A 15,192-nucleotide genomic window follows, 5' to 3' on the forward strand; every position below is an offset into this window, starting at 1 on the left:
CAGCGGTTATATGGTTAACTTTAACTCTGGACAAGGGCATTTTCGAATTGCCCCCCTTAACAATCTAATTGCCCCTCTGTGGGGCGTGGGCCCCACGTTGGGAAACACTGCTCTACTGTATTACTGTATTGTATAAAACTATTTAAAGAAATCTGCCAGGAGAGAATTTTAAAAGTCTTATGAAGTTTTCATAGGGTTACTTTTGCTTCTAACCAGCTGAGTTTCAGAGTAATAAATGGTTAATCAAAATTTGATTTTTACCAATCAAAAGAACACTTTCAGATTAATCAGAATCAGCAAAAAAATAAAAAAACAGCATTTATTTTCTGTAAAGTCATTGATTTGATCAGTATTCATCTGAAGTTGTATTGAATAACATTAATTGCATTGAGGTTAGAAAATTTATTTGGAATAATCTGAAATTTGCAATAAGTTTGTTGATGCTGTGATGATGATAATACTTGATCAAATTCTTATCTGAATCTAATCAGGGAGCTGGTCTGAATTGCGTAATCAGAAGTTTTTGCTCATCAAATATAAAATTTTTTTTCACTGCTATCTTACAATTCCTATAGAAAATCAACATTTTTATTACTAAATCTGATTTAGGAATGTTCTATGAAATAGTGCAAAAAAATCCTCAGTTTTTGATTTGTTACTCCAAAACTTGGCTTGTAAGTTATGTGTCTTTGTAAAGAAACATTATTGAAAATGAAATATGTAAAATTAAAATATTGAATATCACTGCCCAATGAATATCTAAAAGAAATTTTAATATTGGGTGCCACAAAATTTATCCCCAATATATGTTATTGACACTACTCTTTCCCTCTCTGTAGTTTTTTATTGCTTTTTCTAATTGCACTACTGCAATAGTTAAGTTAGTCCTCATCATTTTCAGTATTCTAAAATACAAAAGTATTTTGATGACATTTTCTCAAAATTCAGTTGCAAATTTCACATTGATGTATATCCATTTATTCAGAATAAAAAAATTTTAATCTTTGACTGTATGAAAGTACCTGGCTCCTCAGAATTGTCTTTTACAGCTCATATGATCCTTCTCAGAAAAAGAAAACTCCTGACAACCCCTGAAATAAACATTGTTAGATGGTAAAAGTTTGTGAAACCTAAGTTTATAATAATTGACACTAGAACATCTAGGCACTAAAAATCATATAAATAGTTATTTGTTATCACTCATATAAAATATATGATTTTTAGTGCCTACTTATCCTAAGTCTAATTAACATATACCTGAATTAAAGAGAGAATATATATAATAATATCATAAATTTATTACCATCAACAAAATTCAAATCTACTCATTCATTAAAATAATTATAACAATAATCTTAAGGAATTCAAAAAAGAAAAGAAATTTTGGTTAACAATAGTTAAATAATAGATAATACGCATACTAAAGATAACCAATAGGAAAAACTGAAGAAAAGGATGGTGTGATGATAAAGACAGTTTACTTCTATGGCTTCAAAATAATTTCCCTATATAGGGTGACTCTTAAATAGTGATCCAGGCTAACAGCTCAGAAAGAAATGTCATTCTAAATGGTGCTTGCTTTCATACATTATCATTAGTGCATCATTGTGTATCAGTGAATTTTCCCAACCCCAAAACAAGAGGGGTAAAATTATCTCAGCTCCTGTTGCAGATAGAACTACAGTTCCAAATGTAAAGTTTGTAAAGAGCAGGTTGAAATTAGTACAGTTCACATTTTGTCAGTTATAAAAGGATAAAGAGAATGTGTCACATACTTCAAAAATTTGGAAGTATATGACACAGGAAGGATCGTATAAATTTGGCTTCTCTGTAGTATTGAGATGTGGTTAGATATTTAGTAGAAAAAGCAATAATGATAAAATAAACGATCATTTCACATTCAGATTATAGTAAAAAAAGAAAAAGTTAAATGTCTTCAGTATAGAAAAAATAATTTAAATTGGTTTTTAACGAATGCATTTACGAAGATTATATTTATTTCAGAATGTCAGATGGAAGACCAGTTCCTCCTCCTAAGCCATCACAGTACCAATTACGGCCGTGGCAGTCGGAAGACGATGGAATCGAAACTGGATTTAATCACGTGGGACATGCACCCGCGGGATTTCGCTCTTCTGAAGCTTTACCTCCTCCTCCTTATTCCCGAAGCAGTCGCGACTGTTCGGAATTCCCCACGCATCCTCCGTATTATTCGAAACAACATCCTCAGATGGACGCGAGTTCCTCGAGACCGCCTCCTCCTCCTATGCCCGACGATCAGCGGGGTCTTCACGACACCTACAATAGCCGGACTATGGGTTCGCCTAGTCGTCGTGGTTATCACGACAACGACAGCGCAGGATTCGATTCCGGACGCGGCAGTAGCTTGGACAGGAATTACGACTTTCGAGCCTATTCCAAATCGGTGGGTAACGGTACGGGAATGTCTCCTCCTCGGTCGACGACTCATCTGAACGGAGGTGGACCATATCACAACATTCCCTATCCTCCTAGAAGAGAGCCGCCCAATCCGCCTCCGTACGATCATCATCCGTCTCCTCCTCCTCCTCCTCCTCCGTCCGGACTGTTGGATCTATCCAACAGAGAAAATCGCGGAAGCGCCTTCGAACTGTACAAAAAACCAGATTCCAGATCACCATTAGGAATGCCTCCTTCAGTTCTCGCCGGTAATCCAGAACGTCCAAAGTAAGTTTATGTCGTTTATTTGTTTAGACGTGGGTTATCTCGTCCGTCCGTCCCAAAGAAGTGCCTTATACCGTTTCTGCATGGCCAAATCTTGTCCGTGGTCCGGCATGGCTTCTTTTTTGTGTCTGCGCAATGTATTGTGTTCGTGCTTGAATGTTAATCGTTATCGTTTCGTAGTCGTTCTCGAGTATTACGAACAATTCTCATCCGTTCGTCACCACGTTACTAATTACTGTACGTATGATGTGAATCGTTTTTTGTATCTTACCAATGTACGCACGCGATGGCAGAATACATCATATAAACCATAAACTTACCGTCGAGATCGAGAGACGACGACGCCGCGACAAAAAATAAATATAAATATATTATTTACGGACCAAACACTTTTTATACCGTTCTATTTAAACGCGAATCATTAGCGAAATTTCGTAAGCGCGCCGTTTGCGCCGAAATTTTGCGGTACGCCGCACAATTTCTTGTACTTATTCCATTCATTATTATTGTTGTTTTTACTCGATATAATTTTATTGTTTTTTTTTTATTTGCTGTACATAATTTGCGCTTCGATAAAAGTTAGTTGCAATATACAAAAAAGGGATCAAAAGGTGTACAGCGAATGCATGAAGTGTTGACTATCGTAGCAGTGGCATTCGATCGACCGGAAAAAAAAATATATATATATCAATATATTTATAAAACGACGGACAAAAATAGTTATACGTTATATCTCGAATACATTTTAAACGTTTTTTTATAAATTGCAATTCTTATTTCCGTTAAAGTTTGAAAATTTTTAGGAAGATCAAAAGTTAAAATAATTAAATAAGCAAATATTAAAGATGTAAATAGGATTTAACTTTTAAAACTGTTATTATTAAGAGGTTATTTTGATGGAAAAATATAAATTATAGTCGGAATAACGATCGAACGATTTTTGTTACGAATCGAAACGGATTTTGTAAATAATTATATCGTTGTCGAATAAACGTAAACGAGCGCGTTGACATTCTCTCGCAAATCGGCAAAATTTTGCCCTATAAAACTTCCGTGCAAGAAAATATGTAAACCTTGTATAATGCTATTTTTTTAGCAAACGTATTTATATTTATTGTTTTCAATAAACGTTTTTTGACAAATAAATTTAATCAATTAATTATGATTGGGCATGTGTCTTTTGCGACTATTCCCCGCCCGGTTAAAACTAACATTAATACCGACACAAAAGGTAATAAATACTTAAGTATTGTTTTGTAATTAAACATATTTTTAATGACGATTTTATGGTTTAGGAGGCCAAAATGTCTTTATGCGGTGGAAGAAATCGCCTGCGTGTGGCTGTCGCCGACAATAAATTCACACCAGCGCTGTTTTCTACCAGTTACGCATTTCTTTTTATTTCGTCTTTTAGCTAAGGCCCACGTTAATTCGATTTTCTGAGTTGGTGCCAGTTTCGAGATTAACAAAGTTCGCAAAAAATGATGCGGAGAATAATGCAAAAGACCCTTTCGGCAGTTGGGGGTCGTCAATGACGTAGCGAACATAACTGGCGCCCGGGGCACAACACTTTATTGGCGCTCCCCTCTCCCTCCAGAAACACATATAGTAATATAATATATAGAATTTACTCGTAATAAGAATATAATACAAATAATAATAGAATGTAGTACCTACCTTAAAATATCTATAATATATTAGGAATAGTTACTATTACTTTCGTGTCCCGGGCGCCCCTCGCAGAGGGGCGCCCGGGGCATGATAGACCCCCTTGCTCCCCCTCGCTACGTTACTACGTTACTGAGGTCTTCGCCACTGCAGAAAACCTCGTGTTAAAAAAATCTCGAAATGTGAACTTTTGAAACGACTTTAAATTTATATGTATTGTTCTGCTATTAATATTCCGATATCAACTATCGCACGCTATTATAGCGCTTTTCGAGAGATAAATTAATCACTTTTTCTTAACTATTTCGGCGATGTATCACTATTTCTCGCTTTTTCTGTCGTTATGGGCAACGACATTTTTGTGACACCAAGATGTCACGTGTTACTTCATTAATTAATGTTTAAATACTTAAATTGCCGCGCCCATAATGTCTTTCTCTTGTTGCACGTTGAAAAAACTTCACGGTATTACATGATTTTTCAGGTCTTAAAAATGTTAGCTACGCAATATCATAAATTTGAGAGCGCACAGTCTAATGTTGGCAAAATTTTTTTCCAAGTACAATATTAAAATAATTTGAACTAAATATGGACAATTGATTAATTTTTGATTTAAAGAAAAATAAGTGTTATGCACATAATTTTGCTTATGAATATGTATTATTTATTACATTATGTATACCTACGTTTATTTGTTATAACAATTTAAACTGATTATACGAGTTTTTCGGAGGTTTTAATTTTGACATGTGTTTACCAATTGTATCCAATGTATTTTTTTACACTACTCGAGTCTTCATCCGATACGTTGGACATGATAAATATTGGCGAGACAACAGCTCGATAATGTGGATTTGGCCTTAATGGCAAGAATCAATAGTTAGACAGCAGGGGCGCCCGTATATTGAAGCACATGCCTACCCCGTTTGTCGTAAGGTTGCCCTTTTCTTAATCCCCGAGGGAGTTCTAAGTTTTTTTTATTTTTAAACTAGCTTGTTACTCCCGGCTCCGCCCTGGTTTATAAAGTACCCCTCACAATAATTGTTACACCCGAAGTTATTAATCGTAAATTTCAAAAATGTATGTAGTAAAACCAATTTTAAGAACATTATCAGAATGCCCACAAGTACGTGGGAAGTTTTTTCTCGCATATATCGAGTTTATTGAAAAATTATTACGATTAGTTTTGTTTATTTGGTTACCGCTATGCCACAGGTGGGCGATCTGCCGAGGGGATGCCTCCCCAGAGGAGTTTTATGGAAAACTGGTCCTTATTTAGGTGTACTAACTTGAAGAAAACCCGGAAAACTCCACGTGACCAGTCTGTTGATGATCCACGAACCCAAGATCAACTACCAGTGTAACAGTTTCGACTGCATGCAGATTAGTGCTATGTACTACTCAACAAAGTAATAATATAGCGAGTCTACTTTGAGCTATATCATTTTCGCAGTAATTCAGTGAATATAATGTTTGTTTTGTTTTTTAAATTATATTCTTTTTTGTATAAGCTATATTTATTATTTTAAAAAATTTGCCAATAGATGGCGCTACATGTAAACCCAGCAAATCCAATGTAGAGAAAAATTAATTAATATATAGAAATCCAATAAATATTTTGGAGTGGTATGTACGACATTACCTAAGTTAGTAGAGTATTAACGGAACTGCCAAGTTTCGTAGCAATTGGTCGAACGGCTTAGGAGTGTAGAGCGAACAAACAAACAAACATTCTCATTTATACGTATGGATTAGTTATTCATTTTTATCACAAAACACTTTTTACCGATGACAAAATTTAAATAAAAATATTTATTAACCGAAAGTTTGTTCGGTGGACGTATCAGTGTATTTGATTAACCTATTTTTATATACGTGGTAGCATCACGGGATTAATTAACAGCGTTAATCAAGGGACACTTTTATATATATCTTCTTGCATATCTTCTTACGATGCTATTTTTTATAGTCTGCGGGCGCCGCTGCTAGAGAGGTAACAACACCACTTCTTAGGCAATCAACAGAAACACCTAACCATTCTAATCAGAAATGTATGTACAACCAGAAACTGACGTTTATAGCGTTAATTTCTATTTAATCTCGATTAAATGTACACATTAGTGTGTATGGCTCATATATAACAGCATACATTGTCAAAAAATACACGGTTTGTAATACCCTTAAGCCAAGGGAATGAAGGATATTCACTGAGCGCTCGATAAGAGCCAACTAATCCATTCGGAAAGTGAACACTCGTTTTAGAATAGGCCCTTTGGTTCAATGAAGTTAGATAACTTGGAAAACTATGCACTACACATGAATGAAATTTTGCACACTCACTGCATCAATTAATCAATTATTTTGGATAAAAGCGTGTATTATTAACACGGGGCAGCAATTTTCACGAACTTCTATTTTTCAAATCCGTGAAAATTCTGTTTTCCAGGTTCTTCATGACTGCTGTGAACTCTATACCATTAAAGATAATTTTTTCGCTCTGTCTAATATTTATTGCTATATTTCCCCCAAAGCCTCATACTGTATTAACTTAGATGATTGTTTTTTTACATCACACGTGCAACTTTATCTACGAGATATAGTTGCGTGTGCCATGTAAAAAACGCTTCTAAATTTTCACCAAACTTTTTGTGAATAATGCTTATATTAAAATTATAAATGCGCTACAAATTCCTTCAAAAAGTCGCCTAAATTTGCTTAATCCACGAATTCTAATTGGGCGATTTTGTAATGATAATCTGGCAACTCAATGCTAATATCAATTAAGAAGACCAGCGGCAAGCTCCTGAACGATGCGTGCCGATTACTTTACAAATCGAATATTTAACAGGAACCAGCGTAGATAGTTATTTACATTATGTTTTAACAGATTAAGATTATTTCGTACTTCCAACCTTTCTATTATGATATATTATATTTGATTTATTTTTACAAAGGTTATCTTACGTAGGAGTTAATCACACCAAGTGACCAATCTAACACATTTTACCAAAGATAACCTTCGTAGTTATATAAATCAAATACTATAATATAACGAATATTAAAACGAAAACCATATAAAGAGTTTGGTTATTTCAGCCTATCATTGTCACGTTCATCGCGATACTCGAATGGTACAAAATGGCACAAATTCAATGGTCAAGTAGACACCAATTGAAAATATATCTTAAATTTTTCAGATATATTTTCTAATGTTAACTCTAAGAAACTGTACCATTCACAGCCAAATATCAAATGGTAATCTGCCAACCAATTAAATTTCGGTAAAAACGGACGAAATATTTAAACTCGGCACCCTGAAAACCAATTAAAACATATTTTGTGCTTGCCGGTAAATTTCTATTATGTAACTGTCCTTCTTTAGTCTCAAGAAAGGAGTTAGATGAAAGTCGATACCAAATGTGGAAAGCTTAGGGCACGGGCCCAGATTAACTATATACGAACTTCCGGTTTAGAACGGAAGTAACATTGCTTTGATTCAAAATTTTTCTCCAAACGGAGTTAGATATATGACCAACACGACTCTATTGCTAACAGGAAAAGTATGGTGTACAGGGGCAAGACCACCACTAAAAGAATTGAGAATATTCTGACGAAAGATTGCAACCCGGCATTGTTACGATGTCACAATATAATCGATGTCACAATAAATAAATAATAATAAATAATAGAATTAGTTTGGTTTATTTGGTTATGGCAACGCGACACGTGAGTGATCTGCCAAGAAGGGTGCATCCCGGAAAGACTTTTATATAAAGTTAGCCCCAATTGAAGTGTTACTAATGCGAAGAAAACCCAGTAGACTCCACTTGGCTAGTTTATTGGCCATGCGAGAACCCACGACCGAATAACGGTGTTCGGTTGTTTTATCCACTCGGTTACTGGAGTATACTTATTGGGCTACAATTGGAAAAAACTGTAGAGCTATAAATTCCCAGTCGTCCGTCCGTTTCTGACCTTCCTTAATCTCGAGAACGGAGTTAGATAGATTAAAGTAGAGACCAGACATGGAAATCGTAAGAGAAAAGGACCACATTACCTATATATGAACTTCCGATTTGTACCTCAAGTCACAAAAATTTTTCCCCGAACGGAATTAGATACATAACTGGCACGACTCTATTGCTGACAGGTAAAGTATGATGTACAGGGGCAAAACACTACTACACTACGCAGGCAAGTGCTATGCGCTACCTGTCGCAGTTATGCGTAATGGCGCATCTATTTTGCGCTGTATCATTGTCGCAGTAATGCGTAACGGCGCATCTATTTTGCGCTATATCATTATCGCAGTAAATTAGTGAATATAATATATATTTTTAAATATTATAACCTTTTTTTGTAATAATTATATATACACTAGTTAATTATTTCGTTAACATTTTTGCCAATAAATGGCGCTACGTGTAACTCAGAAAATCGAATGTAAATAAAAATTGATTTATAGAAATGCAATTGATATTTTTGGATGATGACATGATCTAAGTTAGAAGTATTTGAACACAGCTACCGAGTTTCGCAGCAATTGGTCGAAATGCCTAGGAGTGTATAGCGAACAAACAAACATCCTCATTTATATATATAGATAATATTAATGAAAATATTTTAGCAAAAAAATCAGTTTATAAGTAGTTTGAAGTAATTCTTTAATTCTCTCAACAAGTAACATAATCATTTCCAAAGTTTCATTACATAGAGGAAGCACCAAGAATTTTTATCATTGCACAATCCGCCTAATTGACTACAATTTCTTCGACCATCTAATAATACCTTTCGGTCGGTATATACACCCACGTCGTTTTCTATCTTCAAGTTCTTCGATATTGCGGTGTTCGTTCTATTTCGAAGAATTGTCATGTTCGATTAAATTCATACAATTTGTACATAAAAAAAACAAATAAACGTTTATTTGAGTTTATTATGTAATGTTTACATATATACACAATATTTATCCCATGTAGAGTTTATAAACCCCGCTAACTCGGATTTCGCATAATCGGGCCAGTCTTTACGAAAAATTGTACAGTAATTTAAAATTTCTTGACAATAGAAACATTTATAAATAGCGAATGTTTTCGATATCCGAAGTATTTGCCCTATCGTGCATTATGCTACTGTAGTCGGTAAGTTACTAAAAACGTGTAGGCTAGCCTACTAAAGTTACACCACAGTACTGTATACTATCGTGTAACTTCAGTAGTGGTGAACTTTTTTGAGCTCATTTCCCGTAAAAATAAATTCAGCAGCATAACCTACTGAAGTAAAACTCCTATATAGAACTGATCGTAAAAAATTACTGTACTGTATATTCACCTTCTCGTTTTCCACGTCGTGGAAGAAAACACCTCGCTAACTCAGAGTTGACTTTCGTTGGATAAACTTCACCCCCTATTAGTCCGAGTTCATTGGGGTTTACTTTATCTGATTAACCTGCCAGATACAATATATGTTCAAACAGCATAAAAATAATAAAAAACTTATTAAATAAACAAAAACAACAGAAATGTAAACTTGCACGAATAGAACTCGACAAAATACTATTGAGTATAAACTATAAATACATGACTAATATTGTAGTAACTAAGTAATTGAATATCAATAACAATTCGTTATTTTAAGGAAAATCGAGCACGAGAATACCGATAATTTTAGTAGCCTGTGTTGGACACAAAGACCGCTATACATGTATGCTATGGACGCAACGAATATAAAAGGTCGCCACCATATTAAACACTGTGAGCCGCCACACTGCATCGCGGAGGCGATGTAATGTACAGTACGCTGCGCTCGCTATGTTAGATCATAGACAGCAATCCGTAGGTACGGAATTTTGGCCCGACTACGCACAAGCACAAGAAAAAAAGACCTTCTCGTATGTTTTTTTATATCAGTTCTATTACCACGTAAGTATCTCGATCTTATATGTAAATATGTCGGAAGTTTTGATAGAAGAAAGTTGGAAATATCAGTGTCTACGGAATATATCTACTGAAGAATACCGTTAAAGTGGGACACATTCAAACGATGGTATTCTTTAAATTTAGTTTCGTACTTATGAAAATCCTGCATCAGATGATGAAATTCACATTCGGATCGATTTTCATTCAGTTTATGAACCCGCTTCGTTTTCTCCCAGCAGCAAGTAAAAGAAAAATATCATTAGAAAAACCACTGTCCCACGATATACTGAGCACACCGCTATGTTGAAGACCGAAGGAAAATAACAGCATAGCTTTCTTTGTTGCTACCAGTGTAGCTTACGTTGTGACCATGGTAGTAGCGTCCGTTACGGTCTGTGTGGCCGAAGTTTTATTTTGTGGCCCAATACAACATAATCATCATCCGATAAAATTAGGTTTTAGGTAAAATTCTGTTTTCCTCCCGTTTAAAATTATTAACAAAAAATATGTAACAATATTGCTAAACAAGGTTTACAACGTTCACACGAGGTTTAACACATCCCATTTGAAAAGAATTACAAAATTAAACAGTATATTATATATATCTTATAATTATGTAAATTTTATACCCGTTCAATTATTTCTACTGTACACATTTGTTTTGTAAAAACTAATAAAACTACGTTATGCTTTTCAAAAACATCAACCTTTGAAAATCCTGCGCGCGAGTCTGTTGCTTTGCAATGTAAAGCAATATATCTGCTAAATGATTAACTTATACATTGCTAAGTAATATATAAGTTAATCATTTATCAGATATAATAATCCAGGAGGATTTGCTTAAAAAATAACAAGTACGAAGACAGGTCAAAGGTGCAATTCCAAGTTTACGTCAATAAATTAATTAACTCGCGAAAAGACAATACATTATAAAGTATGCGATTGCGATAAAAATAGGATCGCGTGGGTATTTTCGTAATGTTTCGTGGATTTTCATAAAAAGTTTTGGAAAAATTTCCAACTATCGAAAATAGTTAATGTTACCTATGGTAGCGAACATGGCGGCTCGTCTCTGAAACAGTGGGGACGCACGTTCTAACCTAATCTAACCTATTCTAATAAATTACCCCTATTTTAATAATTTGGTTGGCAATAATTATGGTAATTTATTAGAATAGGTTAGATTAGGAGAGAACGTGCGTCCCCACTGTTTCAGAGACGAGCCGCCATGTTCGCTACCATAGGTAACATTAACCTCAAAAATTATTTGTAATTTCTTTCGTACTTCGAAATTCAGCTTTAATTTCAATTTCGAAATTAAATTTCCGCTCGATCTCATAATCCGTGTTGTATCCATTTTCGGACATTTATATGCTTATACACTACTATTGTAACATTTTGCAATTTCAAAATTTTTAATTAAAATTCTGGTGGTCAGTTGATTTAAAAAATAATCCTTCTGATTTTCAAGTTAGAAGTATTTCTAAATTATAGTCCTTACTATGCGTACAAGGATTTAAAGGATTTTTTTACTCTTTTAACCTCGTGCACAATTCAGAAGTCACAAATTAGCGGTCCGCGGGCCGGATATGGCTCGTTAAGGTTTCATATACGGCCGCGGCCTTAATGATTTCTAAAAATTGGTGTTTCTAACATTTCTCGGGAATTAAAGCATAAAAATTCAAACGTCTAACTGTTTATGTAAGTTGTAAAGGCCTAGCGATAAAAGGACCTTTGTTCCAGTCTTTTTTTAATTACAGTACAGGTTTACCGAAATCGAAACATACTGTAATAAAAAATACAGCTCGCATCTGATATACATATATTTGACTGGCCCATTTTGAGATCCTGCACTAAAGTTTGGTGGAATACGGCAACGCAACATTTGGACGATGCTTTCCGGGAGGATTTTTTATGGGAAAGTCAACTGGCTAATGAAATCCGAAAAACTGCCCATAGCCAGCCCATTAGCTAGGCACGAACCTACAAATAGTGTTCAGTAGTTCTACCCACTCCGGCACCTGTGGACTAGCCCACAGAGAGGAGAGTAATGTATATAAGTAATCGATATGAAATTTTGACTGATGTCTAATGAAAAATAAAATATTTTGAAACAATAACTAAGTTACCGGTTTAAATTTCTTAGTTCAAACCACCCGTTTCTTCTCGGTAGACAGGATCGCTTATGTTGGATATCTAGAGTTTACATTTTCCCACTTTAAGTCTATTTATATTAAATAAAATCTGTTTCAGAGACGAGCCGCCATGTTCGCTACCATAGGTAACACTAATTCATATTTCTTACATTAGCGATGCCTCAAAAATTTTTTCAAGACATCGAAATTACAGTTAGCCTATATAACTTTCAGCCCTATGATTTATGAGCGCTAAGATAACTGGGTTCGCTTCGAGTTGACAAATGGAGTTATTTTTTGGCCTGTGGGCACTAAACAGTGTCTTTTAATCAAGCTGGTCGTGAGTTTGCCAGGCCAACAATGATATGCCAGGTGGTAAGGAACGAAAACGCGATATCAGGGATCCTATCGGATACATCCACGGGTCCGGAGCGGTACGCTACCATAACTCGGCCATCCAATCCTGGTGTCGTTGAAAACAGGGTAACCGGTGTTGAAAGACTGTGCTCAAAATATCGAGGACAAACCACTTATGAAAGTTCAATCTGTCCTCGAATTCGAATCCAAATCTCTATTATAAGTGCATGACTTTATCTCGACTGGCCGAGAAAATCATTATGGCGAAAATACTTGTATTGCTGCCTCTATTAATCCAACAAATCCTTTTCGATGCTCTCTGCTACTGCAGTTTCCTTCTGGTTGATATTTTACGAATTTAGAAGTCTGACAGAATTACAGAAAGATGGGCACGAAATCGTCTTTTCTAATTAAAATTATCAGATAACCACAACGAAAGTTTTTCATGAGTACACGTAAAGTAAATGCTATAATGCAGGGAATTAGAGCTCAAAGATTTTTGAGAGCGTTAAGTTACGACTGGACAGGTGTAAAAAGAGCGCCGAAACTGGACAGGCATTTTTCGGTTAACGTGGACAAAAACGTAACCGAAAAGAGTTAGTGTCATTACATCAACGATACGGCGTGGAATCACGTCAATTCCAACGTGCGGTGGGAAATTAAAACTGGCAGACTGTAGTAGAAATCCTGACACCAATTTAGATACATTTGTAGATAAAGGAAAACCATCGCTTGTACAATAAATCGGATCCGAATTATAAGGATATTATATTTATAAACATCTCTGGTTGGCTATTGCAGCAAAATTGTACGCCATAAATTATTTTTCATTCACTTGGTTTGAATAATAATCTTATTACTTTAAATATTAAGTATTCACGAAAAATTCTACCACATTACCCCAAAACCATGTGCCAGTTTTTCGGTTATTTCCAACGACATAAAGTCTGCTGTAAATAAAGTCAAATAACAGCATAAAAGCCATTCGTATTAGGTTTTAATTGCTTTTCGGCCCACTGGAGTGCGTCTCATTTCTGCTTGTAGTAACCTAAGACAAAACAAAAACTGAAATTAGAATGTAAAATAGCTCGCGATTTCTATTTCTGTGTTTTATTATGAATGTTTGTCCAACAGATCGACGTCTCCGGCTTCGTCGGACATCGAACGCAATGTGGTAGCAACGGCCAGAGGTATCTTCGATCATACCGGAGGAACTTTATTGTCCGAAGAAACGGGAGTCTGCATTGTTATTCCGCCCGGGGCACTCCCCGAAGGAAAGAAACAAGAAATCTTCTTCAAAGTGTGTCGAGAGGACAAGATGATGCCTCCCCTCGATCGAGATAAAGGTACTTCCGTCGAGTCTTCGTTTGCGCGTATAGACTAAACTCTCGATTCTGTTTCAGGAGAAACTCTACTCAGTCCGTTGGTCATGTGCGGTCCACCCGGATTGCATTTCGACGTTCCGATCCAACTCAAAATGCCTCACTGCGCTTCTGTCAATCCCGAAAATTGGTCGTTTTCTCTCAAAGCCAGCGACACTCCAGACGGTACGTAATCTATCTCTCTTCTTTCGACTGTGCGATTATGTTATATCGATAAAACAATTTTAACTACGATTTTAAGCAAATCTAACAAATTAAATAATTCACTCCCAACAACCTTTGAAAAAACCAGTAACAGTTAATTGAAAACAAACGTTTTCGACCGTTAACTCGGTCTTCCTCAGGTTATAACTCTTGAGATTCGTTACAACTTCAAAACTCTTTCGGAACGTATTCAAACTTTCGAATAGAACCGTTGTGCGTTCGTGTTGCCATGGGATCATACGTGCTGTTGACATACGTAATACGTGTAGCGCAATAACACAATGCAATTACATTCCATATATAAACGAAGAGATAGGGGTGTACTGTACATTAAATATAGCTGTGGGGAACTTCCCCTTTGTAACAAAACTTCCAAGCTTGAGAAATGTTACATGCATCTTTAGAATTGATGCAGTTTGTGTAAATGTTTTCACACGTACTTGTAGCTTGTTGACAAATCCATCATCGATTGTGTGCAGTCCAGCTTCGTATATTTCCAGAGTTTCCAGAGATCGTAGATGGTCCAATCGGTGGGAGAGTTTAATCAATTCCGCGTTTTGCAGATCAGCACTTATGCCCGGGGTCGAGGCATACGTGGAGAGGGCAGTTGCCTCTGTTGCGCTCAATATACTTGTGCTCGCGTAGACGCTTGTCGAGCGACCGTTTCGTTGAACCGATGTATACAAGCTCTCTTTGGAATCTGCCATCCCATAATGGAACAGAGTATACCCCCGGTGCCATTCTTTTATCTACGTTGTCCTTGGAATTGCGCATGAGGTCATATATAGTGTTACGCCTTTTGTAAGCGATCTTTTTGTTGGTGTA

The 15,192-nt window shown here is 35.8% G+C and overlaps 1 protein-coding gene across 1 annotated transcript in view; it reads left to right on the forward strand.

The window, feature by feature from the left end:
- The window catches only part of LOC136980508 (tight junction protein ZO-1-like), a 69,795-nt gene that overhangs the window by 50,533 nt on the left and 4,070 nt on the right, over window positions 1–15,192 (forward strand). Inside the window, exons 29-31 of the mRNA XM_067276648.1 lie at window positions 2,005–2,706; window positions 13,916–14,127; window positions 14,185–14,328. Coding sequence (XP_067132749.1) covers window positions 2,005–2,706; window positions 13,916–14,127; window positions 14,185–14,328 — 1,058 coding nt within the window. The remainder of the gene's footprint in view (window positions 1–2,004; window positions 2,707–13,915; window positions 14,128–14,184; window positions 14,329–15,192) is intronic.

Source organism: Centruroides vittatus, unplaced genomic scaffold, assembly GCF_030686945.1.
Source record: "Centruroides vittatus isolate TY-2023 unplaced genomic scaffold, ASM3068694v2 contig_7, whole genome shotgun sequence".
Classification (NCBI taxonomy): domain Eukaryota; kingdom Metazoa; phylum Arthropoda; class Arachnida; order Scorpiones; family Buthidae; genus Centruroides; species Centruroides vittatus.